Source organism: Nelumbo lutea, chromosome 1 (genome assembly GCF_056320005.1).
Source record: "Nelumbo lutea isolate HS-2025 chromosome 1, American lotus-T2T, whole genome shotgun sequence".
Lineage (NCBI taxonomy): Eukaryota > Viridiplantae > Streptophyta > Magnoliopsida > Proteales > Nelumbonaceae > Nelumbo > Nelumbo lutea.
Window position 1 is genome coordinate 15,312,249 of NC_142684.1, and position 26,339 is coordinate 15,338,587.

The following is a 26,339-nucleotide window of genomic DNA, read 5'->3' on the forward strand; positions in this document are numbered from 1 at the left end:
CATTCATATTCTTTGATGATCAAGACTTTCAACATCCTTCTACATAAAAAATCACCCAATCACCCATGATCAGAAAACATGAAGATTCATGGAAATCCACCTAGAATGTTGTCCAAAAAACAAGCAAAAATGCATGCTCAAAGACACTCATAACTTGAATATAAATTGATGGTGCGCAATCTGGATGCTCTTAGCTGTAGGGCAGCTCGGACGCCTGTTGCCAAATAGATCGCTCAAACTATAAAGAAAGAGCGGTATTAGAGAACCTAGGGTGGCTAATCCGGTGAGGTCGCTCCGATGCTTAAGTCAGTAATAGTATATGCGAGCTAAGAGTTTGAGAAGTAGGAGAGCTAGATTGCACTTAATCGCGCGTACCTAGGTCCTGGGGGGTTGATGCCCTTATATAGTTGAGTTGATGTGGGTCTCACAAAATGACCCTGGCTTACTTGGTCTGCGTAGATGAAATCTGTTTCCGCTTTAGAATGAGAGTAATGTACCAGTCAATGAAGTTTATCGTTACCGTCCGATCCGGGTGGGGAGAGGATAAGGCTTGTCGTTACATGGCATAATCTTGGGAGATTCAAAGTTTGCTGAAAAGCTTCTGGATTTGATTACGTGTCACTTCGGTACTCGGGTGCCGAAGTGGTTTTGGTGCTGAGGTGGCTCTGTGCCGAGGTGCCCAAACACCCGAGCTCCCGAACTGCTGACTAGGCTCTCCTTGCTTAGTTGTCATCCTACTGGCAGGTGGTGTCCACGCGTCCTTTACTTACTAGGTCGGGTCAAATCACCCTTCATCAATTGCCCCCCACTCCTCGTGCCAAGGGTCCTGACCAAACACAAGGAGTTCATGACGAGCCCGGGTGGATTTGGCACGATGTCTAGGTGGTACGGAGGGTGGACCTTCGGTTGACTGCTTGGCTCGACTAGGAAATGACCCAGATCGTGTATCAAGTACGTGCGAACGTCACACCAATTATAAACTCCGTGGACGTCAAAACACACGCTCAACTGATTTCAACCTCGGGTGGCATGGAGCCAATTTTCATGGGAGCTATGGATCATGCAGATCTTGGCCATAGATCCTCGGATATGGTGGCTATAAATAGGGGCCGAAGGGCCCATTTTCCCCGCCACAAACTACGCGGCTTAGCTCTTTGAGATCATGTTCAAATCTCCCACCTCAGTATCAACTATCCCTGTGTCCAAGGTAATCTTGCTTTCTTCGGTCTTCTTTGGTGAGTTCATCTTTCCTTGTTTTCGATTCCGTTGTTCATTCCTTTAGCATGTCTAGCCTTAGTTTAGAGTCTCTTAGATGGGAGCAGTGAGTTCGCTAGGGTCGAGGTGGGCACCTCGGTGCAGGCCAAAGTCTTGTCCTGCCGAAGTGGGCACCAAAGCGCAGGATGTTGACTCTAACCCGTCTGAGGCGGACTCACCTCAGCAAGAGCGCGAGGCTTTCGGCAGGTCGGCCTCCACTTCGTGTTATGGTCGATTAGTGAATAGTTTCGGCTTGTCTTCTATAACATGGGACATGCTCCTATCCTTTGTAGCTCGGTATAGGCTACCCAACAACCTAGTATACATCATTCCCTTAGGTAACACTTTCCTTGGGATCACAATCATGACGAGATCGTGGTCTTCGAGGAGTAGCTCGTAGCTGGGCTGTGCTTCCCACTCCATCCCTTCATAGTTGAGATCGTCAAATTTTTTGACATCGCCATTCGAACTCTATCCGTAACATTGTAGGTACCATCATCCTTTTCCACGATTATAATCGACCCCTAGACCTCGACACCTTTTCCTCAATCCTTTCTATCAAGAAAAAATCAACCTGTATTCTCCCCAAGCACAAGCAAAGGTATTACATGTCTCATCGTCCCGAGTACAAATTGTTGCACGAGCTCCCAAACAAAGTCCTAGCCTAGAAGAGGCGTTATTTTGTAATCCGTAACACTGAGGGGTGGTCGTTTCCAACTCACTAGAGGGCTGCCATGCAGGACCCCGACATCAAATTAGACCCAAAGACACGAGAGGAAGTCTAATCTTAGGTGAAGCTCGGGCTGAAGTTTGAGAACTTTGTGACTGAAGAGAAGCTCGTGCAAGCCGGGCTAAGTCCTCCTGGTGGGTCATCATCACAACTGCTATACTTGTTTTCCTTGTCTTGCTTTATATTAATCTTGTGCTTACTCTATTCGCCGCCTTTTATAGCTACCATGGCTGGCATCCCCGTCGACAAGCTCTTCGGGGGCATGCAAAAGGGAAAGAAGAAGAAGAGGGCCTCCAAGAAGGCTCGCATCCATAAAGAGATCACCATCTTCGACATTGGCGACACCGTCCCTGAGCACCCATCAATTGTCGAGCAGCTGCCAGTGATCGACTTGGTCGAGGAGGACCAAGGTAAAGCTTCCCCGCCCCACTTGCTTGAGGAGACCACATCTTTCGATCCCCAGCACGCCCAGGTGACCACCACATCGAGTTGCGACGCCTCAGCTCGAAGCATCTTGACTCCGAAGTTCAGTCTCCTCAAGAGCAAGGATGCGGTCTTTGCCAAGGAGGTTGCTCGTTGGGCTAATTTACTGGACGCTTAGCTCGGGGCCAGAGCAGCAACTCACTGTACGGTGGTACATACTCAACCTTTGGAATATATTATACTTAGATTTTTCTCTATACTTGGATTTTGTTTCTTTTTTTGGCAAGTGAATTCTTTGATCCATGCCCTGGCCTACCAATCCAAGGTAAACCTGAAACGAGCTCTCGATACTGAGGAGTCCTCCCAAAGTGCCCACTCCGAACTAAACCTAGCTCACAACGAGATCAACCAACTAAAAAAAGATGCGAGAGCTAAGAAGGAATTGTTGACTCTGTTGATGGCAGAGAAGGAGCTGGAGGAGCGCAAGGTGACCCTTAAGTGAGAGAACAAGAACCTCGAGGCACTTGTGAAGGAGTGGACTGATATTCTGCTCAAGGCAATGGAAGAGGCCAAGGTCAAGGCTGGCGAGGAGTACAAGTCTTCGGCAAAACATCGCAAGCTGTTGGTCGAGGTCAAGCAGTGGGCTACTACAAAGGTTATAAGCACCCATTGGTTGCCAAGCAAGCTATTGGCCAAGCTTAGTGCCATCACAATGTCGAAGATCACCAAGGAGATGGCTGCCGAATCTGCTAAAGACCCGGACTCCGAAGAGGAGAGCGACAACAACCTCCTCAGTGATGAGACAATAGAAGAGGGAGAGGGAGAAGGTGTTGTCGAGGACCATATGGAGACCGATCAACTTGTTGATGCTTCTGTTGGGGATGGAGAACCCCGAGTTGACTGATATCGCTTGCCTCTTTTCTTGAACCTCTCTGTACATACTCAATGTCCCGAGCCTCTGAGCTCGGTTATATAGTTGTAATCTTTCTGTTCTTGTTCTTCTCTATTTTTTTGCTATGTACCCTAAGTGCTTCATTAATGAAATACACCAATTCAATAATTTCTTGTGTGCAAAAATTTTTCTAATGAAATCCAACGTCGTTGTATGCTGGGGTGGACAAACATTGTAGGGTATATGCCCGACCTATCTATGCCCAGGCTACTTTTGCCTTACCCATGCCAAAGTGACTGGGCCTTTCGGTTGCCCATGTCAAAGCGACTAGATCTTAGAGAGCCTATGCCGAAGAGCCGATTGGGTCTTAATCTACCTATGCCGAAGAGACGACTTGGTATTACATCATGTCGAGGTCTCTCATCAACTCGGCACCATAGCCCTTAGGCTTCTGGGAGTGACTTAGGGTCCTCTCTCCAATTCGTCGTCCTTAGGATCAGCTCGGTGATCCTGTGGACTGTCATTTTTCAATTGCATTAAGGTTTCACAGATAGTATCTCCTTAGGTTGTAAATGTTCCAAGCTCGGGGTACCTATTTTCCTCCCATGGACCTTCCCAGTTTAGACCGAGTTTACCCACGTCGGGTTCAGACACCATTACCTTACAGAGGACTAGGCCTCCAACTCGGAATAGTCACATCCTGACCCGAGCATTGTAATACCAAGCTACTTGCTGTTGGTAAGCTGCAATTTGAATGTGGACTAGGTCACGTACCTCTTCAATCAGGTCTAAGTTAGTTTGGAGCTCGTCATTGTTCACCTCTTCGTTGTATGCTTTGAGCCGCAACGTTATTACTTCAATCTTTGCCAGATATGTAAGGTTGAAGGGTGTTTTGCTGGTTGCAGTCTTGATGGTAGTCCGGTAGGCCCAAAGGACACTGGACAACTCATCCACCCACAACCCTTTAACTTGCGCAAGGAAAGCTTTCAATCTGTGGAGGATAGCCATGTTCGTCACTTCGGCCTATCCATTTGCTTGTGGGTGTGCTACCAAAGTGAAATTTTGTTGAATCCCCATCTCGGTACCCCAATTCTAGAATTTAATGTCCTCAAATTCCTTCCCGTTATCCGAGATCAAAACTTTGGGCAATCCAAAGTGGCACACGATGTTTTTCCAAAAGAAATTTTGCACGTTCCGGGTTGTGGTGTTTACCAATGGTTCGACTTCCACCCATTTTGTGAAGTAGTACACCGCCACGACCAAGAACTTCCTCTACCTGGTTGTCGACGGAAATGGACCAAGGATGTCGATTCCCCACTGCGTGAAGGGCCACGGGCTAGTCAGGTACTTCAGATCGGTGATAGGCTGATGGAGGATGTTGGCATGCCTCTAACATCTATGACATTTGTTGACAAGATTGAGTGCATCTGCCTTCATAGTGGGCCACTAGTAGCCCTGCCTTAATGCCTTTTGGGCGAGCGCCCTGCCCCCCAAGTGTCCTCCACATAACCCCTCATGGATATCGCAAAGTACGAACTCATGTTCTGAGGGTCACAGGCAATGTAGGTAGGGGAGCATGAAGGACCTCCTGTACAACCATCCGTCTATAAGGACGTACCAAGCAGATAATCAACGAGCGGGTCAATCCATTTCGGTACTACTTGCAACATAGGAACGACCTCTTCTGCCCCCCGAGAATGTTTGGCCAAGGTAGGTCCTCTATGTACACAGTTTGCATGGCATTGTCGCTGGTACTTGCTAGTCGTTACTGGGCGTCGGCCTCATCATTCTCAGACCTCGGTATCTACCTGATGAAACAAGAGCTAAAGCATGGTAGGATCTCTCTGACTTTGGCTAAGTAGGCCGCCACAGTTGAGTCACGAGCTTCGTAGTCACCATTGACTTGGTTAACTACCACTTGTGAGGTGCTGCATATGATGAGATGTTATGTATCCATTTCCTTCGCTAAGTTTAGCCCGACAATTAGTGCTTCATACTTCGCCTTGTTGTTCGATGTCTAGAATCTGAACTGGAGAGCGTACTCTAGCTTCACCTCGATTGTGTCATACAGTATCAGTCCAGCACCGCTTCCTTGCTGGTTGGATGAGCCGTCTATGTGGAGGATCCAGGGCTCCTCATCCCAGGTCGCTACTGCTCTGAGTGGGACCGATGCTGCGCTCGTTGACGCCTCTGACACGTTAGCGAGCTCAGTCGGTTCAGGGGCTGGCATGCTAAACGTACATTCTTCTACGAAGTCTGCCAAGACTTGGGCTTTGATCACTAGTCGTGGCTCAAATCGGATGTACTCGCTTAGCTTGATGGACCACTTCGTCAACCTCCCTGCAAAACTTTTCCTGCATAGTAGACCGGTCATTGGACCTAGTCTACTTCTCTGATCAATACTGAGCTAACCACCTCATCACTCGCGGAGAGGTACAACTTCAATTCATCTCCTTCCTCAGGTCAAGTTAAAACTGGGGTAGTACTTAGGTACCTTTTCAGCTCATCAAACACAACCTAGCACTCTTTGGTCTATTCGAAATTTTCATTCTTTTTTATTGCCTTAAAAAACGATAGGCACCGACCTGCTAATTTAGACGTAAACCGAATTAGGGCAACTATTCGGCCAGTTAGCCGTTGGCTTCGATGCCACATCGGTTCACTATTTAACTGAGGAACTTGCCCGATGTGACCCTGAAGACACACCTGTTTGGGTTTAACTTCATATTATACTTTCTTAAAATTTGAAAAACAGCATTTAAAGCATCGATTAAAGATCTAGAAAATTGGGTCTTCACGACTATGTCATAAACATAACACTCCACTTTATTGCCAATCAAAGTCTCAAATATTTTGTTTACAAGTCGCTAGAAAGTTGCTCCAGCGTTTTTCAAACCAAAGGGCATGACTTTATAATAGTGCAACCCAAGTTTGGTTACAAAGACAGTTTTATCCTCGCTAGCTATGTCCATCCTAATCTAATTGTAGTTGGATTAGGTGTCCATGAAACTCAGCAACTCATGCCCTAAGGTCGCATCTACCAGGTGGTCTATTCTAGGTAGGGGAAGCAATCCTTCGGGGAAGCTCTGCTCAGGTCGATGTAGTTGACACGCATGCGCCCCTTGCCATTGGCCTTATTCACCAGCATGAGGTTGGCAATCCAGCTCGGGTAATGGACCTCCCTGATGAAGTCTGCGACGAGTAGCTTCTCGACCTCCTCGTCGACTACCCTCCACCACTTTGGGGCGAGGTTGCATTTTCTTTGTTTAATTGGCTTGATTAAAGGGTCCACATTAAGTTTATGAGTTATCACACTAGGGTCGATTGCCGGATAGCTTCAGCCCATCTTCTATGACAGCGGACAGGCTCTTGTTCTTAGGATCTTGCCTGTTGCTGTTGTGCACCTCGCTACAATGGATCCACCAATGATCATGTTGATCACCCCGCGGATCGATCTTTCTTCTAGTAGCGAGAAGGTGGCTGCTCGTTTTGCCTATTAGTTTCTAGGGTAACTTTCTTCCAATCTTCGTATTGGTCCCCCTGCCCTTTCTCCTCGCACAAAATGTAGTTTTTCAAATACCCGCAGTGGATGAATTCCTCAATCTTGTCGCGGAGGTTTCTGCAATTCTTAGTGTTGTGACCATGGCCTCGATGAAAGTGACAATAAACATTTAGGTTCCTGGTTGTTGGGCCCCCCCGTAGCCTGGGTGGCCATTTGACGATGGAGGAGCCCTTAATGGCCATTAAGATCTCTCATCGCCTCACATTAAGGGGGTGTAGTTGGTTCTCTCCACTAGCGGGGTCCTGGAACGCCGACCTGACCTGTAACTACGAGAAGGGGACTTGCTCCTCGAGTGCGGCGATTTGCTTCTCCTCCTCAGTGACTTGCTCTTTTTTCTGTTTATTGTTGCTCCTTCCTTCTTTTTCTTTTCTCTTTCTCTTTTCACCTTGCTAGTTTTCTGTCTTATGGTTATTCTCCTCTTTTGTGCTGATGAATTGATCAACCAACCTAAGGAACACGATGATGTTCTTTGGCTTGTTTGCTACGACATGCCACTTGAATTCCTTGTGAGTAATTCCCTTCCGAGCTGCAGTAAGGTGTACTGCTAGATCAAGGTCTGGTATCTGCAAACAAGTCTCGTTGAAGCACTTGGTGTAGCTCCGAATTAATAATCCTTTCCTCTGCACCACGTTCAGAAGGCTCTCCTATGACTTCGAGCACTTCTTACTGGTGATGAAGTGGGCCGTAAACATGTATGCAAACTGTGCCCAGCTTCTGATAGGACCCGACGCAAGATTCCTATATCAAGTCTGAACTACACCCCTAAATGTTATGGAAAATGCCACACACATACAAGCCTCGTCAGCACCAACAAAATGCAATTGGGACTAGAAGGCGTCTACATGATCATTGGGGTCGAAAGACCCATCGTACTTATCAAGTGGTGGTACTTTGAAGTCTTTCAGCATTAGGGCCGCTAGGAGCTCGGGTGACAAGGGAGATGGTCGGCTCAATAGAGCATGTGCATTTTTTGTGGCCACCGAGCTTACCTCTTCTCTTTCTCTGCTTTGCTCTACCGAGTGGTTGCGGAACCTGCCGACTATGCCTCTCGAGCTGGCTGAGCTCAGGCCTGTCCTTCAAGTTCCCCCTTTGAGAGACTAGGGGAGTACGTCGTTCAATAACTCTACTCCATGGCGGGGTTCGTCCCGAGGGTGGGACTGGTACCTGTAAAGTTCTCTCACGCGGGGAGGAAACTGGCGGACGCTCTGATGGGCCCGATGCTTGTTCTGGTTCTGAGTTTGTCCTTGATGTTGACTTGTTAACCGGTTCAACTACAGTAGTGGGAACTGCTGTTGGTACTACTGGTAAAAGTAATATTGCTGGAACTACTAGAATTGGTCAATCTACTACATCTAGATCTACATCATCCGAATGCTCTGAACAAGTCGTTAAACTGGGAATGCCCGACCCCAAGGGGAATCACGGAGGGCTTTGAGAATGCGGTACTCACTTGGGGGAGCGAGACATTCACCTGCTAGGTGGTCTGTGGCACAGATAGTGATGGGACCCCCGAGACTATCAAGGGAATAGTGAATTGGCCAATGGTTACTAAGGGACCTTAGGGAATGGTCGTTTGGTGTTCTTGCCCCCCAATAACATTCATGTCGGGACTCTTTTCAGTATTGCTGGAAGATGCCAGTGAGAGTGAGATTGAAGTTGGGATTAAGAGTGGGATTAGGATGATCTTTTGATCGTTTCCCATAGACGGTGCCAATTGATGGTGCACAATCTAGATGCTCCTAGCTGTAGGGCAGCTCGGATGCCTGTCGCTAAGTAGATCGCTCGAACTACAAAGAAAGGGAGGTATTAGAGAACACGGCGAGGTTGCTCCGATGCTTAAGTCAGTAATAGTATATGTGAATTGAGTGTTTGAGAAGTAGGAGAGCTAGAATGCACTTAATCGCACATACCTGGGTCCTGGGGGGTTGATGCCCTTATATAGTTGCCCTTATATAGTTGAGCTGTCGTGGGTCTCACGAAACGACTCCAAGATCCCTGGTCCGCGTAGATGAAATTCGTTTCTACTTTAGAAGGAGAGTAACGTACCAGTCAATGAAGTCTATCGTTATCGTCCAATCCGGGCGGCAAGAGGATAAGGCCTGCCGTTACGCGGCGTGATCCCGAGAGATTTGGAGTCCACTGAGAAGCTTCTAGATTTGATTACACTTTGGTTCTCGAGTGCCGAAGTGGCTTTGGTGACGAGGTGCCCAAACACCCATGCTCCCAAACTACTAACTAGGCTCCCCTTACTAAGTTGTCATCTTGCTGGCAGGTCATGTCCATGTGTCCTTTACTTACTAGGTCGGGCCATATCACCCCTCATCAATAAGAAACTTTTATATTGACAAGGGGCCTCAAAAGCTAGTATCAATTTTACCTAAAGAAATCTATATTCATTCAGATGGAGGATTGCACTAAACAGCCTATGATTATGAGACTATAGCCAAAATTCTACATTCTTGCAAGTGCACTAATAAAGTTTGCGAGGGTTATAAGCATGCACTAGAACTGTAAGTTTGTCACACCAAGTAAAATTAAATGTTGCCTGTACCGAAGTTTGAAAATTACAACTGAAATAAGTAGGCTGATCAAGCACCTAAGATTATTGGTTTTAGACTGTATAGAAAATGTTCTAAGCCTGATGAATTCAAATTGGTTGCGTCACAATAGGATAGGACATTCCTCACCTAATCTTTGCCATGGAGAAATATTCAAGTCCAGGGGGGATGCCAAGGGCTTACATAAAACATCTTATTGGCCTTATAAACAGACAGCCACATGGTGCAATTTGTTAAAGCCAACCAGAAGCATTATGGAATCACATATTGAAAGGCAAATAGAGATGCACCTGACTGCATTTGAGCCCTGACAGTTTGTCAATACCTTGATCTACTTCAAGTACAAACGAGCTCCAAGAAGTTGAGATTCAAAATCCATTTTCCTTTCAAACCGGGAAAAAGGATGGAGTTTAACAATCCAAAATTGTCATTGAATGATATTAGAAAGCAAAAACCGCTGATTCATCATGAAGCTCAGTTTCTTGCAATGTTAAACCAGACCTCCAAAGGTTTGCTTTGAGCAGGACCTCCAAAGCTCAATTTCCTGCTGGGCGGTCCTATTAATCATTTCTATTTGGTTTGCAAGTTCAATTGAACATTTTAACCAAATTGGTAGAGGTCCTGTACCAGTGCAAATCCAATAAGATCAACCAGTTGGTAGCAATTCAAGAAAATTCTAATACACAAAGCCAACCAGTTTATGGTAAGAGTTGCTGTCTGACTAAAAGATAACATATATTTTGTTAATAGGTCTTTTTTTTGTTGCAATTTGAAAATAAATTTCACCTCACTAAACTGCTATGAATAATCATTGAAGCCGGATGCAATAAGGACTAGCAATAGATCTTGTAGAGTAGACATGCTCTCTAGGAGCATTTCCTACACATTTGGATTGAAGTAATACATGAATGCATAAATATTCATAAACATGTGGTTGTTAAAAGATAATGCATAAACATGTGGTTCAGCTACAAAAGGCCATTATGCAATTCCCTGGCATTCACCAGCCATTACCAATTTGGGTATCTGGATACATTACCAAAGAACATATTAAAAATCAGATTTCTCGTTACCAGTTTGGAGTTAAAGATTATGTATAAACATCTTACATATGCAGTGCAGCTACAAGAAGCCATCATGCAATGCCTTGGCAGTTGGCACTTGACTGTGATAAGTTCACCAGACATGACCAAATTTGGTATCTAGATTACTTTGCACATCAAAAAAATGGTATTTGGATGCATTAATAAAGAACACCTCAACAGATCTTTTGCTGGACAGATTCCCATTGCTATATCCATTTCCTTTTATTGACAGAGTTAAGGCTATAATAAAGGAATTAGATCGTCAAGAACAAATCTTCGGGCATTGGTTCCTCAATGTTTGTAGAACTCCTAAGGCAATTTAATTGACAACTAGGACAACTAATTAGAAATTCTATGAGACTGATGTATCATAGTGGAGTAGAGCTCTATAATCTAGAGAATGTAACATAATTGTTTAGCTAAGTTGCTAGTCAGACTTCAAAAGCAATCAGCTTGCATGCTGCCAAGTAGTTTATGGAAGACTAATAAAAGCATTATAAATTTGGGGGTTGGGGGAAGAAGAAATAGAGAAAGAAGACCTTTTTGACATAATTCGATTGTATCAAATCTAGAAAAGAGAATAATATTGGGGGGGGGGGGGGGGATTCTTAAATAAACCTATAGAGAAGAGAAAAGGAAAACAAACAAATTTAATTCTTCTTTTCAACTCCATCCTTCTTCACGTTTTTAGCTGTTGTTGCCTGCGAATACAAGAAGGTGCCAAAGATTGCAATAGCAGATCCCAGAGCATTCAAAGGTCTCACTGGGTTCCTGAAGACCAAAACTGTGGATACGATCACCACCACCCGCTTCATTGTATTTCCAACCGAGAATGTCAATGGGCTAATCTTGTCAAGAGCTTGATAAGAAGATTGGTTATACAGATGATAAAACACCCCAGATAAGAGCACCCATAAATAGAATGTCGACGGATTGCCATCAGCTTGAATGGCTCTTTGATAACCTGCAACCCATTGCGATCCCTCAACGAATACAGCCACAGGAAACAGATATAGCAGAGAGATTATACTGATCCATCCATATAAATTTAGACCATTTACTTCCTTGAAGCTCTGTAAGCTCTTCTTTGAATAAATATTTCTGAGAACGAAGCCCACATTACTGATCAGAGCCCCCCATAAACCTTGCAAATTGAAGGAAACCTCAGTTACTGCAGCCAAGGAGCAACCAAGAACAATCGGGAGGATGGAAAGCCAGACACTTAGGGGATAAGTGTCACCGAGGAAAGACGAGAAAATAACAGAGAAAACGGGTTCTGAAGATTTGATGACATGGGTGAAGGAGACCGCAACCTTGGAGAAGGAAACGCATGCAGAAATGTGGCCAATCGTGTGGAACAGAGCAGGCCCCAGGAGAGCAATAATAAATGACTTGGATATCCTCGGGCAAGGTTGGAGTTTCAGCGACCAGAGAAAGAACATCCATACAGATCCCACAAAGAGTTGAAATGAGGCCAGAAGCCATGGGAAGGGAAAGAGGTTTAAAACTTTCTTGTTGTAGATGTTGAACACGATGTTCTGAAAGTACCAGAACCCGAAAACCAGAGCAAGCTGAAGGGTTTGTTGCTTCGATTCTGTACCATCTCCGTCTGGAATTGCTTCCTGGGAAGCTCCGGAAGCTGCCCTTGGGATCTGTAGTGCTGGTTTTGAGAAAAATCCAAATGGGTACCCATTGGTTTTGCTGACACCGGAGGTGTTGCTTCCGTCCTCGAGGACCTGGGCAGTTGGTTTAGAATAAAACCCAAATGGGTGGCTATGGACCTCACTGAGATTGAAGGTTTTGGCCCGAGGTCCTGAGATTTTGGCGCAGAGTTTGTTGAATAAACCAGATGAGTGGTCTTGTATTCCTCGATTTGCAATGAAAGAGGAAGAATGGCCTTGGAATCTTTGGTTTAATCTCGCATAAGTGAAGGGGGAAAGCGAGGATACCTGGTTCAAAGTATGCATTTTTGATATTTTTCCCTGCTTCTCTGAGAGAGAGAGAGAGGGAGAGGGAGAGATTACAATGCTACCAACCAGCCCCTACAGAATCACAGTTCACAGATGATGAGGAGAATCGGTAGTAAGAGGACAACAGCAGGATTGCCCTAACCTATGGCAACCGGTGGGTCCCACTTTTTGAACGTTGAAATATCAGAAACCGTTCGAATCTTAAGGGGAGTAGCGGAATAAACCTAGGGCAGGGCGTACCGGCCTACAGCCTACTGTGTAGATGGGCAGCGCTAAAAACTCACACGTGAAGCTCTTTTATTCTGCAACTAGTGGGTGTAACAAGATTTCAAAGAAATGACATTACAGAAGATCACGGATTGGAATCTTTTCTCGAAAGACAATCCTGACCATGAATTTCTTCGCTCCCCAAGATCAAAGATTCCAAACAAGTGATTCTGTGATTCTTGTCTCTTTCTCAACTGGCAAGGCCTCATCTCATCGAATCACGTCGAAAATTTCAAAACGACCAGTCAATCATCATCAGACATCAGGTTAGTTCCATGTCGGATGCACTCATGCACATACGTACACCAACACGGCAACACCCCTTGGTTCCCTTCGGCATATATTTTCGAGCCCAGCCCACGGGCCCAGGTTAGCAAGGTTTGCAATCAAACTTTCAACCTTGGCCAATGGGTAAGTTGGATCAGCTTATCTTTATGGCCCATTTGTAAATGAGCCGACCTGGGGCTAGGTGTGAACGGATCAAATTTATATCGAACTAAGCAATATTTGAGTCTGAATTCAATTGCAAAATTCGATATTCAAGTCCAATTCAATATTTGACAAAACTAGAAAGTTAACATTCAAAGTTAAATTCAATTAAATATTAGAATATTAAATTGATCAATTAATTATTTTATGTAATTAATATATAATATAAATATTTTATTTATATAAAGTATATGAATTTATAAATTGTTTATATAATTTAAATGTTATATACAGATAAATTACCTACGATATTTGAATTAGCCAAAGTTGATACAATTATGTCGAATCACAAATTTGAAATCAAATTCCATTAAAATAGCATTCACCAATCACCCCCCGATGAATTTTGATGAATATGTTACCTGATTGATTTCCACTATTATGATATTGATTGATTGGTTATAAGTTTTTTCACATCATATCTTTCCTCTATCATAGTTGAACCAAAATCATAAGCACGCCCTTCAACACTAATAACCCAAATCAACCATATTATCGTAGATAATCAATAAAACCATCAATCTCGTTAAACCGTGATATAAAGATGGTAACAGGATATTGCACTTCAGGCTCCATTTGGAAAGAGTAGAAATACAAATATGTAGAGTGCAAAACCTTGTATTTTATATGTATTTACACTGTATATATTTGTATATGTACTTCTTTCAAAATGAGCCTCAGTTTGGGAAGGGTGCAAATACAAATATGTACAATGTAAATGCAAAGTTTAAAAAATACAAGGTTTTGCACTGAAATCAGTTTTAGTGGTTTATACTTTTATAATTACATTCATGCTAAATTGGTTCCATTTTTAGGGTGATCTTTTTCTACACTCAGAAATTTTGGACTTGGGCCTGGGTTGTGTTCAAGCCCAGACCCGCATTCAATCTAGTGAAGAGTGGACATTTGGAGAGCTAGTGCTTTCAATTATTAAAGAATGAGGATAGGATCCTAAAGACAACAAAAACCAATAAATCTTGAGATGGGATAGACGAGAGATTGTTGCCACCCAAAAAGAGAGGAAGTTTTAGGAAATGCTAAGGCTTATTAGAAGAAGAACTAACAGAAGTTCAACCACCAATTTTAATAACTAGATCCTCACTGTTAAATAGTGAGCGTGACATATAGAAGAAGCATCGATTGTGTAAGAAGCTTCAGAAAACACATAAAAACAATGGTTGAAATCGTGTCAGTGGCAGCAAATTAAACAAGAAGCCCAAAACCCTTGTTGATCTCATGAGATACATGGTTTGTAAAGGTTTGGAAATCTCAAAACCTATACAACCTTTATAAAAGTTTCCCTACTTTTTTACTTCAAACCAAACACAGCCTTAAAGAAAGCAACAACTAAGAACCTCTGCTTGCATACAAAAATTCTCAATAAAATAGTCCCCCTTGAAGCTATTACTACAAAAGCAAGAGATACATGGCAAATCTTTGAGAGACTAACTATCAAAAACCTCGGTAATGGCTATTTCCTAATCTCTTTTTGCCTCTCAAGGCTCAAGATAATATGGAGAAAGTTCTAGAGAGTGGAGCCGGGTTTATTAATGGGAAGTACCTAGTCCTTACTAGGTGGGTTCCGACTTTCAATCGCTGCAGACCGTGACTTGTGGATAAGAATCGCAGGACTCCCTTTAGAATTCTGGGATGAGGAGTATCTACATATCATCATGCATGAGTGAGATAGGCATTGGGTGTTCGACATGTTTATAATGTTTTCTGTGAAAACATCCACAACGTATGTATTGCATGTGAACGTTTGGGTCACATGGCCTTAAGTCGCCCCAAAAGGAAGAAAAAAATTACTACTGTTGAGGGTTAACCTTGGCTTTTGAGGCCCAATAGTATAGGCTGTTGAGACAGTTTCTAGGTTGGGCACGCTCTGGGCAGTTTATCTATTCACGCCCATGCTTTGGCTTTTAGTCAAAATAAATTAAGATGTAATTATTTATTTATCCCCAACAGCTAAAGTTTTTCCTACTGTTGATGATGGAGGGTGGAAGGTGGTTAGAAGGAGACATAAGAAGATTGCTGCTCCACCAAGACACTTGAACAAAATGAGGGAGGTCCATGGTTCAAGGATCAATGTGAATCGAGTTAACTCAGAAAAAAAAAAAACAATCATAGAAATGAAATTTTAATTTCTTCAAGAGCTAGCTCCAAAACAATAAAGAAACCTAAAGAAGTGATTCCAACTTTCCTGACCATTGAACCAGTAGTAATAACTAGGCCCCGTTCGTTTTTTGGTAAGTTACTTATCCGGGTAAGTCTTTCCTAGGAAACACTTACCCGGGTAAGTGCATTTACCTATGTTTTTTTATTTTCATGAAAATAAGATAATGACCATTTTAACCATAAAAATTCATTATTACAAGTTGTATTTTTGTCCCATTCAAGTGTTGGCAACTTTCCTCCATGGTGGGAAAGTTATTTAACCACCTAAGATATGGGTATCACTTACCTAGAAAATAAACTTCTCCTGATTTCCACATAAATCTGGAAAAAGAACATGGGATTTTTGGTCAATGGGAATCAAAATCCCATTGACCAACTTTCCCCCCTCTCAAAATCCAAAAAAAGAAAACCCCCTAAATGGGTTTTGAAAATTGATACTAGCAAGGGTACGCAACTCTTTGAAAGAGATGGAAGAGATTGGTAACAGTAGTAACCCCCATGATTCAGATAGCAAGGAAGTAGTGTCTAAGGAGGATTCAAACTCGAATAGTGATGAAGGAGATGTCGACATGCAAGGAGCTGAAGGCCGTGATTATGAGGATAATATAATGAAGTTTAAACAAGGACCAAAAACACTAATTATTCTATTATTTTCACCTGATTTGTATCAAATTAATTTATTGTTTCAACCTATGCAGACGATGAAGAATTCTTCTCCCGATAACTAACGGCACCAGCTCATGTTGTAAGTTTTTATTCGGTTGTGTTTTTATGTTATTAGACCTTCCAAATTGTAAGTTTTGGTTTCGTCATTAATAAAGTTTCATTGTTACGCATAAAAATGAATTTTTGGTCTTTGAAAACTTTTATTTGCACATTTTGAACCTTTTTTCTCTTATCCTTAAGGACTATGTTCTTGTCTAATATATAATTTTGTTCAAGTTTTTTTTGCTTGAATTCCCCCATTTTCTTGGTTAATTATTTATCTTAATTTTTTTGGGTAATGGTTAAGGACATTCATCCATGACCCTTTTCTTAAATCAAGAAATGTCATAGGTGAATCTAACAAGTGGTAGTTCCTGATGTTTTCCAATCCAAGGTGTAGCTAAGTCAAGCACAAAACAGATGATCCTGCCAACTTGAACGAAGGTGGGGTGGAAGGATGATGTGGTTCATCGAGCATATCTACAAACAAAAGAAAGTTAGAGTCCCAATATGATGATGAGGTCGTCGTGAAAGGCACTCCAATGCTCAAGTCAGTAATAGAGGGTGAGGTTGATCAGGTCGAGCTGTTAAGGGTGAGCTAGTCCAAGCCAAGGAGGAGGTGAGTATAAGAGGAAGAGGAGTGGTGAGCTAAGAAGTACCCAAACCTTTAAGGGGAGATGTCTTTAAATAGTTGAGTGTCGGGGTTCTAGGGAAGAGGTTGTACGCTGAGGTCTTCCGTAGGTGGTTCCTACCTATTAATTGTCATGATGGTTCATTCTACGAATGCAAGTTTATCTAATAATAAAAACAAAATTGGGTCCTATTAATAAAATTAATAAATAATAAAAATTAAAACCCATATAGATTCTACTTAAAAATAATAAAAATTTACAAAAATAAATTGGGAATTAGTAAAGATTAATAATAATTTATTAGTCTTAAAAATAATTTTTGTTGATTTAAAGATCCACTAAGGAAATTAATACAATAATAATTAAGGAGAGTTACTACAAGTAAAAAAATTATAAAAACATATAGGAAGTTGGATACTCTTACTAAAGGTGCAACTTAGATTGTATTTGGACCATAACCTAAAAAATATTGATTTGACATGGATGGATTTCACTTAATTGAAATTTTCAAATAGGCCTTTCTACTTTATTTTTATTTAATAAATCCTTTGCATCACATGGGCCTAGTAATAAAATTTATACCTATATTAAAGTGTGCCAAGATGACACTTTTCTGGTTGTTTTTTCAAGACACTTATCTTTTTTCTAGTTTTTTATTTTTCTAATTTTAAAATTAAATAAAATAATTCAAGTGGCCAATCACCTTTAAGACTTTATCTCCCCTCATTAACTCACCATAAACTCTTTCTCATTATTCTCATTAACTCCTTTAATTATCTCTCCTCATTAATTATGAAATTAGTTTTTTTTCCTTTAATAACTCATGCCACTAATTCTCTCTCTCCTCTTCATTACTTCACTTATTCATTAACTTCAAATATATTTACATTAAATTATAATTATTAGTAAAAAATAATTATATTGAAATGGAGATATTCAATGATATACTATTAGGCCAAATAATCTACTTCCATTTAAAAGATAATAATTTTTAAATTAGTTAATCAATTAATTTTAATTTCAGATAAATATTTTTTACTTCACTCAACAAATAAAATCAATGTTTAAAAAACTAACTTGTAGGCTAAATGGTTTTTGCCTCTACATCATAGTTATGATTCATCTATATACATATAATATTATATAATATAATTATATTATAGTGTGTATATATTATTTTAGGTAGAATTTTTACTTTTATTTTAGTTTTTTATTTTTATAAGTAAAAGAGTCGAAAATTGAAATTTGAGGCAAAAAATTGAGTTTTTTTTGTATAGCAGTGTTGATAATATTGCAACAAGTTATCCAAAATAAAAAAAGATCACCCCAATCAGATTGTGTATTGCAATACATTGTGTATTGCAACATATGATCCAATGATTGGGGCGAAAAGATTAACAGCTCAAACACCCAAGTTGAATGAGTTTTAACCAAATCAATGGTTTTTGACAAAATGGTGGGTTTTAGAAAACCCAAAATTAAAAATAGGATCGAATGACGATTTGAACAATTTAATTGTTTCAGCTAATGACATGTTAAAAACATTGAATAAAACTTCATAAAAATTACAACTCATTTAATTTTCATTTAAAAATAAATGCAACTAACTAACCAAAGAAAAAATAATTTAGTAGTTTATAAAAAATATTTATTAATAATTTTTACTAATACAATAAAAAGTACTCAAATAAATTTAAACCTGATATCCATTTTAATACAAAACTAATACAAACTTATCTAACAATTATTAGTTTTATAATTAATTTTTACTAATTAAAACTAACTTAAATTCCAATAAAAATAAAAACTTACTATAATTAATTGAATTTAATAAGGACTATTAAAAACAAAAATGAATAAAATCTATTAACTTTAGATATAGTTTAATTAGTTTAAATTCTATTTTAAAATAGGGAAATTATAAAGAAAAACCTCCTTAAGTTTTTTAACAATCCTATTGATGCAACAAAATGTAAAAACTAGTGGAAACAACTAGGAGTGATAAAATCTTGAGGGAAAACAATATAATTGAATCTAGAAGCTTGGAACAAAGAACACCCCACTTTAGGGTTGAAATCACCACTTATGTGGATAAAACAAGTCTTTAGGGTTTCAAAATAGTCAAAAGATCCTTCTAAAAACATGATATGAGACTTATATAGCTGCCTCCAAGCAAAGTGACGACCTAACACACATTTTGACAGAAATATACCCCCACTTAAGTGACTGACATGGCAGTCAAATGACTCAACTTAAAGATAAAAGACTAGGACACTAACAAGAAACTATAAAGTCCGCATAAAGTTACATAACTCATGAAAATAAGAAGCAATGTTAAATAGCTAACTTGGCCTCCCTAGGAAACCCAATACTAGCAGGATTACATGTAGGCCCCACATGCTTTTACATCAACCTACCCAAGTTGGAAACTCAACTCTAGAGAGAAAACCTTCATGCACTCAACATATGTGGTTGGATCCAAATTCTACAACTCTTCTTCTGCGGTCTAAGTAGTCTCAATAGTTAGTTTTCCCAACCATTTCACTAAGAATCGTTGATAGGTGTTTCCCCTTCTAGATCAAAACTCTTTCACATTCAAAACATCTTGTATCACTTCTGGTAGTTTCTTTGGGAGTTGCTAAAACATGGTTTCTGGTGGCTAGATCCAACTTTTACAACTCTTCTTTTGAGATCCAAGTAGTCTCAATAGTCGGTTTTCCCAACCATTTCACTTAGAATCATCAATAGGTGTTTCTACTTCTAGACCAGACCTCTTTCACATCCAAAATGTCTTGTATCATTTTTGGTAGCTTCTTTGAGAGTTGTTGAAACATGGTTTCTAGTGGCTTCACTTCTCCATCAAATCCCTCAAATGAATATAAGTTAGCAACATTGAAAATACAACTGATTTGAAGCGCTCCCGGCAACTCAATGATGTATGCTTTCGAATTGATTTTTTTTTTAAACTTTAGAAGGTCCAAACTTTCTTAAGTTCAGCTTATGGTATGTTCCCTTAAGGAGCATTTCCTTTCTCAAATGGACATGTACTTCACCCCCTTCACAAAATTCCTTATGCCTTCTATGTTGATTTTCTAATGTAACATATGCTTCATTACTAATTTTTATTGTTGTCAGTCCAAACCTCCTCATGAATGCATTTGATATGACCAGCAAAATCCTTACCTTCTGCACTCACCCTTGCTTCATTTGGTAATGACACAAGGCTTAAAATATCTTGAGGCTTGTATCCATAAGCTACTTCAAAAGGTGTCCTTTTGAACTCAGCTTAGAGTATAACAGTATACCAAGTCTTTACATGATCGCCCACAAGGCACCTCAGCATGTTTTCAAAACTTCTATTTGCTACTTCCGTTTGCCCAAATGTTTGTGGGTGACATGTACCCATGCAATTGCACCACTTCTTCTTTGAAGAACAATTCGGTTGTGTGAGTAGCATCACCTGTCTTTGAGCAAGATATGAAATGCATCATCTTGGAGAACCTGTCCATTACCACAAAAATTTGAACTACGGCCCCTTACTATTTTAGTAAGTCCAACCACAAAATTCATGCTTAAGTGAACCCACAACGAATTTGGGACAAGTAAATGTGTATACAACCCTATGTTTTGAGTATTTCCCTTTTCTAGTTGGCAAACTCTACATATTTTCACCACCTGTTCCACATCCAAGTGCATTTTAGGCCAAAAATAATGATCAACCACCATGTGTAAAGTTTTATCCCTTCCAAATGTGCTCCTAAACTCCATGGAGCTCTCTAACAATCTTTTTATGTAGAGACCCCTTAGGAATGCGTAATTGATTACCTTTGAAATTGTACCCATCATGGACAGCATATTGCAAGTTTCTTTCATTTGCTAGCCCTTCCAAATCCTTTATTATTTAGTTGAAAAATGGATCATTACCATATTCGGTTTTCAACACTTCTAAGCCCAAGGCTTGTGTATGTAAGACATTCGACTATAGAACCCACTGGCTAAGCGCATCAACACCTTATTTGACACTCCTGACTTATGTTTTAGTGAAAATATGAATTCTTGTAAGAAGGAAGTCCACTTGGCATGTTGTGGGCTGAGATTCTTTTGTGAATTCAAGTAACGAGTGCTCAATGATCAGAAAACACAACAAATTCCTTACCTATCAAATAATGTCTCCAATGTTGTAGAGCTCTCACCAAGGCATAAAACTCTAGATCATATGTAGAGTACCAAAGCTTAGCATCGAATAGTTTTTCATTGAAAAAGGCTATTGGTTTATCCTCTTGGTTGAGTATTGCACCAATTCTGCTTGTGAGGCATCACACTCCACTATAAATAGCTTACCAAAACTTGGTAAGGTAAGTATGGGAGATTCAGTCAATGTTTATTTGATGTATTGAAAGGCTTTGTTTGATGATTTTGTCCACACAAAGGTAAAACCTTTCAAAATCTTTGTAATGGGGTTCATTATGGAACTAAAAGGAGGCTAAATCATGGAAACTGTGTAATTCATTTAGGATTGATGTATTGGCCACTCCCTAATAGCTTTCACATTCTCGAAATCTAGTTGTAATCCTTCAGTAAAAACCACATACCCCAAAAAGACAATCTTGCCGCACAAGAAAGAGCATTTCTTCAAGTTGATATAGTGGTTGTCCTTGTGAAGAGTCTCTAGTACATTTTGTAAGTATTCTATATGCTCTTCCTTAGTCCGATATAAATTAATATGTCATCAAAATAAACAACAACAAATGAGCCCAAGAATGGTCTAAGTACCTCTGTTATTGCACGCATAAATGTACTAGGAGCGTTGCATAGACTAAAAGGCATGACCAGCCACTCATATAACCCATGTGGAGTCTTGAATGTTGTCTTTCATTCATCTCCACTTTTCATTCTAATTTGGTGGTACCCACTATGCAAATCAATCTTGGAAAACACCTTAGAATCAATCAATATGTCAAGCGTATCATTCTACCTTAGGATTGGGAATCGATATTTGATGGTTTTCTTATTTATTGCACGACTATCTAAGCACATTCTCCATGAACCATTCTTCTTTGATGTAAATAAAACAGCCACAACATAAGGACTTTTACTTCTATGAATCAGTCCCTTTTCAATAAACTCTTCCACTTGTCTTCTCATTTTAGTTCATTGTGTAGGTGGCATTCTATAAGTTGACAGATTTGATAAATATGCTCATAGAGTTAAATCAATAGCATGTTCGACTATTCTCACCGATGGCAATCCATGTGGCAACTCTTCACTCAACAATTCTTGAAACTCTTTCAACAACTTTTGAACTTCTTGAGGACACTCAACCTTTATTTGAAGTTGTTCAATTGCCACATTTTTTTTTTCTGATTAGTGCATACATAATCCCTGATTCCTTACTTTCTTCCTCAAATCTTCATGTCGTGAAAAAACCATTAACCTTGCTAGCCTTAGGGGAATTTGAAGCATCATCCTTAAGAGGCTATAATGTTAATTTTTTTCATCTTTCTGAAAAGTATATGTGTTAGCTTTGGTGTAATGGAGCATGTCCTCGTTGTATAGCCATGGTCGACCCAATAGAATTTGCCATGCATCTATTGGCACAACATCACACCAAGCTTCTTGAAATTTGTCACCCTAAGTAAATTTAACTAAATAATGAGAACTTACACATACCTCTTTTTTTTTTTAAATCAAGCAACTTTGTAGGGATTTGGGTGTTTCTCTGTAGGCAATTTCAACTTCTCTACAGCTTTCCTAGATACCAAGTTCTCACTACTGATTCCATCAAGTAAGGCATTATAGACCTTGCCAAAGTAACATGAGTGTGGAAAATGTTATGTCGCCGCCAATCTTAGGCCTCCTTACCTTTTGGTGACATCATAACTCTTTGAACCACCAAACTTTCACCTTGAGCCGGGTAAATGTCTATCTCTTCTTCTTCTTCATAATGGTCATATTCAGGTTCACCCAACTCATTTTCTTCTGTTAGGTGTTAGAAGCATGCCCCTATTCACCACATGCGAAACAATGAAGATTAGAGTTGCTGCCACCTTTAGAAGTACCCCCATTTGAATGATTAGAGTTGCTAAATCTTGTGGGTTCTTTCCCTTTCTCACCCTTACCAGTTCTAATAGGATTTTTAATTGTTGCCCAGCCCATGGTGTTAACTTCATTAGCATTTTTAACACCTGTTTGCTCATTGCAAGCTCCCTTAATAGCATTTATATTGTGTTGTTGAAGTGAGCTTGCATGATTAAGATGGGGCACCCTTGCACCATAACGAAATACTCAATTCTCATTCATTAGGGCACATTGTCAAGCATCTTCTAGATTGAACAACCTCGCAACACCTAGACGTGTAAATCGGGTTGTGCTGCCTGCGGCCCATCACAACCCGGCCCGGTACGGCACGACATCCCACGGGTCGTGCCGCTTACGGCCAGTAGCACGGCCCATATATACTATTTATATTATATATATATATACATAATATTTATATTATATATAATATATAGTATATAATATTAATAAAATAAACAATTATTTTCAATTTTATTATACTAACTTATTTAATTATTGCATATATAAGCAATTGTATACATCAAAATTCATATAAAATTAAAATTTTTAAGTTTTTTTTTCTATTTTTTTTAAAATAAATAGGCAAAATAGCTTTGGCTCTGTCCATGGATCGACTTGGGCCAAGGCTCGGCCCGCGACACGGCACGGGCCTAGGCAGACCCACACTTTGTGCGGACCACCCACGGGCCCAGCACAACACGCTTTACACCTCTAACTACACCCATCTCATCTCTAATGGATAGGTTAAGTTCTGCGAGATAATGAGCTATTAGTTGCTCATTGCTCTCATTAAGACCAACCCGAATACAGAGATTATTAAATTCTGATGTGTACTCTTCTACTGTCATTCCTTTTTGCCTCAATGAATGGAACTTCTCATGCAACTTCATGGTATAATTAGCTGATAGAAATTGCTTCCTCATATTTTCCTTCATATGCTCCCGTGTATTGATTTTTGGCTTCCCTTGATGAGAATGTTGCTCTTCAACTCGCTTTCGCCATTGAATTGCAACGCCATTCAATTTTAGCTTAACAAACAACACCTTCCGTTCCTTGACCATTGGCTTCCACTCAAAATAATTTTCCATGTTGACTTCCTAATTCAAATAGTTTTCTGCATGTTTCTTTTCTTGTAAATCAACAACTTCTATTTTGATTCCACCACCGTTAAGGTCTAAAGCACATACCAGTCATTCTTCTAACCTACCATGTCCAACCCTTCTATCGTGAGGGTTATGGAAGGGTTTCTCTTCCTCAACCTCAACTTCATCTCCAAGACTACCTTCTGATATGTTTGAAGGTTTGCAATCGCCTTCCAGAATCTCCATACGGGCTTCCACTCTCTCCCATCATTGGAAGGCTTGCACAAGTCGTGACAAGTCTTCAATCATACGTCTCATCTCCAACATTTCCCCTTGTTGAATTTAGTTTCTCTACCTCCATGTCCCCTACCACGAGATGCCATGGTTCAAATTTAATTTCCTAAGTTCAGATACCAAATCTGATGTAGCAAAATGTAAAAACTAGTAGAAACAACAACTAGGAGTAATAAAATCTTGAGGTGAATATAATTGAAGCTGGAACAAAGAACACCCCACTTTAGGGTTGGAATCACCACTTCTGTTGATAGAACAAGTCTTTAGGGTTTCAAAGCAATCAAAAGATCCTTTTACAAACATGATATGAGGTTTATATAACTGCCCCCAAGCAAAGTGATTCCCTAACACACACTTCGACAGAAATACCTCCACTTAAGTGACTCGCATGACAATCACATGACTGAACTTAAAGATAAAAGATTAGGACACTAACAAGAAAGTATAAAGTCCATATAAAGTTACATAACTCAAGAAAATAAGAAGCAATGTTGTATAGCTAACTTGGCCTCCCTAGGAGCCCACCGCTAGCAAGGTTACATGTGGGCCCCACATGCTCCTACATCACTTATGAACCTTTATTGTATTTTGACCTCAACAAAACCTCCCCTATTGTTTTGAAAAAAGGTACAAATACCTTTTTTTAGCTAGAGATCCAAATAGAAAATATTAATGTAATGCATTAAATTTTTAAATACCAAACTTACCTTTGACCAACTTCGTTTAGATATAAGTTTACTAAAATACATTGGAAAAATAGATTTGCTTCCTTTTACCCCACTTCAATCTTTTAACCTTACTTCGTGTAAGAAGAGTTGAGATTTACACTTTGAAAGTTGTCAAACAAAATAACTTAGTGTAGAGTAAAGTTGAAACTTCAAGAGCATGATTGGTTCCATTGGTGTTTTATCAAAAAACGTTGCCACGTCAACACCATCTAGGCATGGACATTATTAGGACTGAAATGATTGTTTAGTTCGGTGTTTATCAATTAAACACTGAATAAAGGCCTGGGTTTTGGTGCACTCAACCATTTGGGGAAGCTTTGAAATTTTGCTTCCCCTAATGACTCACTGTTTCATGAAATGAAAGGCTTACTTGATGCTGATGTGACATTTTACATGGAGGCATTAAGAAGTGATCTGATGTGCCACAATCATGAATGCATTGCTTTTGTATTTCGTTCAATTAACTATATTCTCAAATAAATAAATAAATAAATAAATAAATAAATATATATATATATATATATATATATATATATATATATATATATATATATTTTAATGTAGGCCATATGTCAAGTAAGAGGAATTTCCCTTTATCAATAGCTTGAGTGATTCCGGATTTTGTATGGTAGATGTGATCGTCAAATGATATGAGCCTTTAGATTTTATTTGTATGCAAGATGAATCGTTGGATCTCAATTTCAACCAATATAGATGTGTATGGACATTCTAGACCTTTAGATCAACTTGATGGTGCTCCAACAAAAAGCAAGAATGTTACATTGGATTGCTTATAGTGTTGTTTCTTGAAACATTCCACCAAACAGCCAAAATATATATATTTATTGTGCTTAGTGGTAGATGCCTTTATGGGGTGTTACTAGAAATGCCTCCACCCAACAACCAAAACTGGTTAAGGTTCCCATTCATAAATGCCAATAGAACCAAGCACACACTTAATTGCGTATGATAACACTCTAACATTGATAATGACATTTTGGTAACTTTATTGCATTATTACTGAAAAGCTAAGGAAAGAAGGTATTTGCACTTTTTTTTTTTTAACTATAAGAGAGGTTTTTGTTAGGACTAAAACATAAGGGTGATTTATAAAATTGTTATAAGAGGATTTTTTTATAATTTTATCTAAAAATAATATAAAAATAATAACAACCCAATAAAATGTAAAAATTAATAAAAAATAGGATATCGATATAGATACGAAAAGCCATATATGAAATTAGCTGCTCCCATTAGACGACAACTCCAATTGTGATGGAATAATTTTTTTTAGAAGGTTGTAATGGAATAAAATTGAAATAATGAAAAAATAATGTTTGAATTGGACTTAGATGGGCATGGCTTAAATTGAAAATATTATACAAACTCCTTTCTCAATTTTGTTTAGGGAA

At 39.7% G+C, this 26,339-nt stretch overlaps 1 protein-coding gene across 1 annotated transcript; it reads right to left on the reverse strand.

Annotated features, from left to right (window-relative positions):
• Positions 1 to 10,975: 10,975 nt before the first annotated feature.
• LOC148873651 (Nucleotide/sugar transporter family protein) lies at positions 10,976 to 12,661 on the reverse strand. The gene has a single exon (XM_088954185.1). The coding sequence runs from the start codon at positions 12,469 to 12,471 to the stop codon at positions 11,155 to 11,157; it is 1,317 nt and encodes a 438-aa protein (XP_088810311.1). The 5' UTR covers positions 12,472 to 12,661; the 3' UTR covers positions 10,976 to 11,154.
• Positions 12,662 to 26,339: the final 13,678 nt, after the last annotated feature.

Excerpts from the sequence above, each read along its gene's own strand:
- LOC148873651 (XM_088954185.1), bottom strand. The coding sequence starts at position 12,471 with ATGCATACTTTGAACCAGGTATCCTCGCTTTCCCCCTTCACTTATGCG.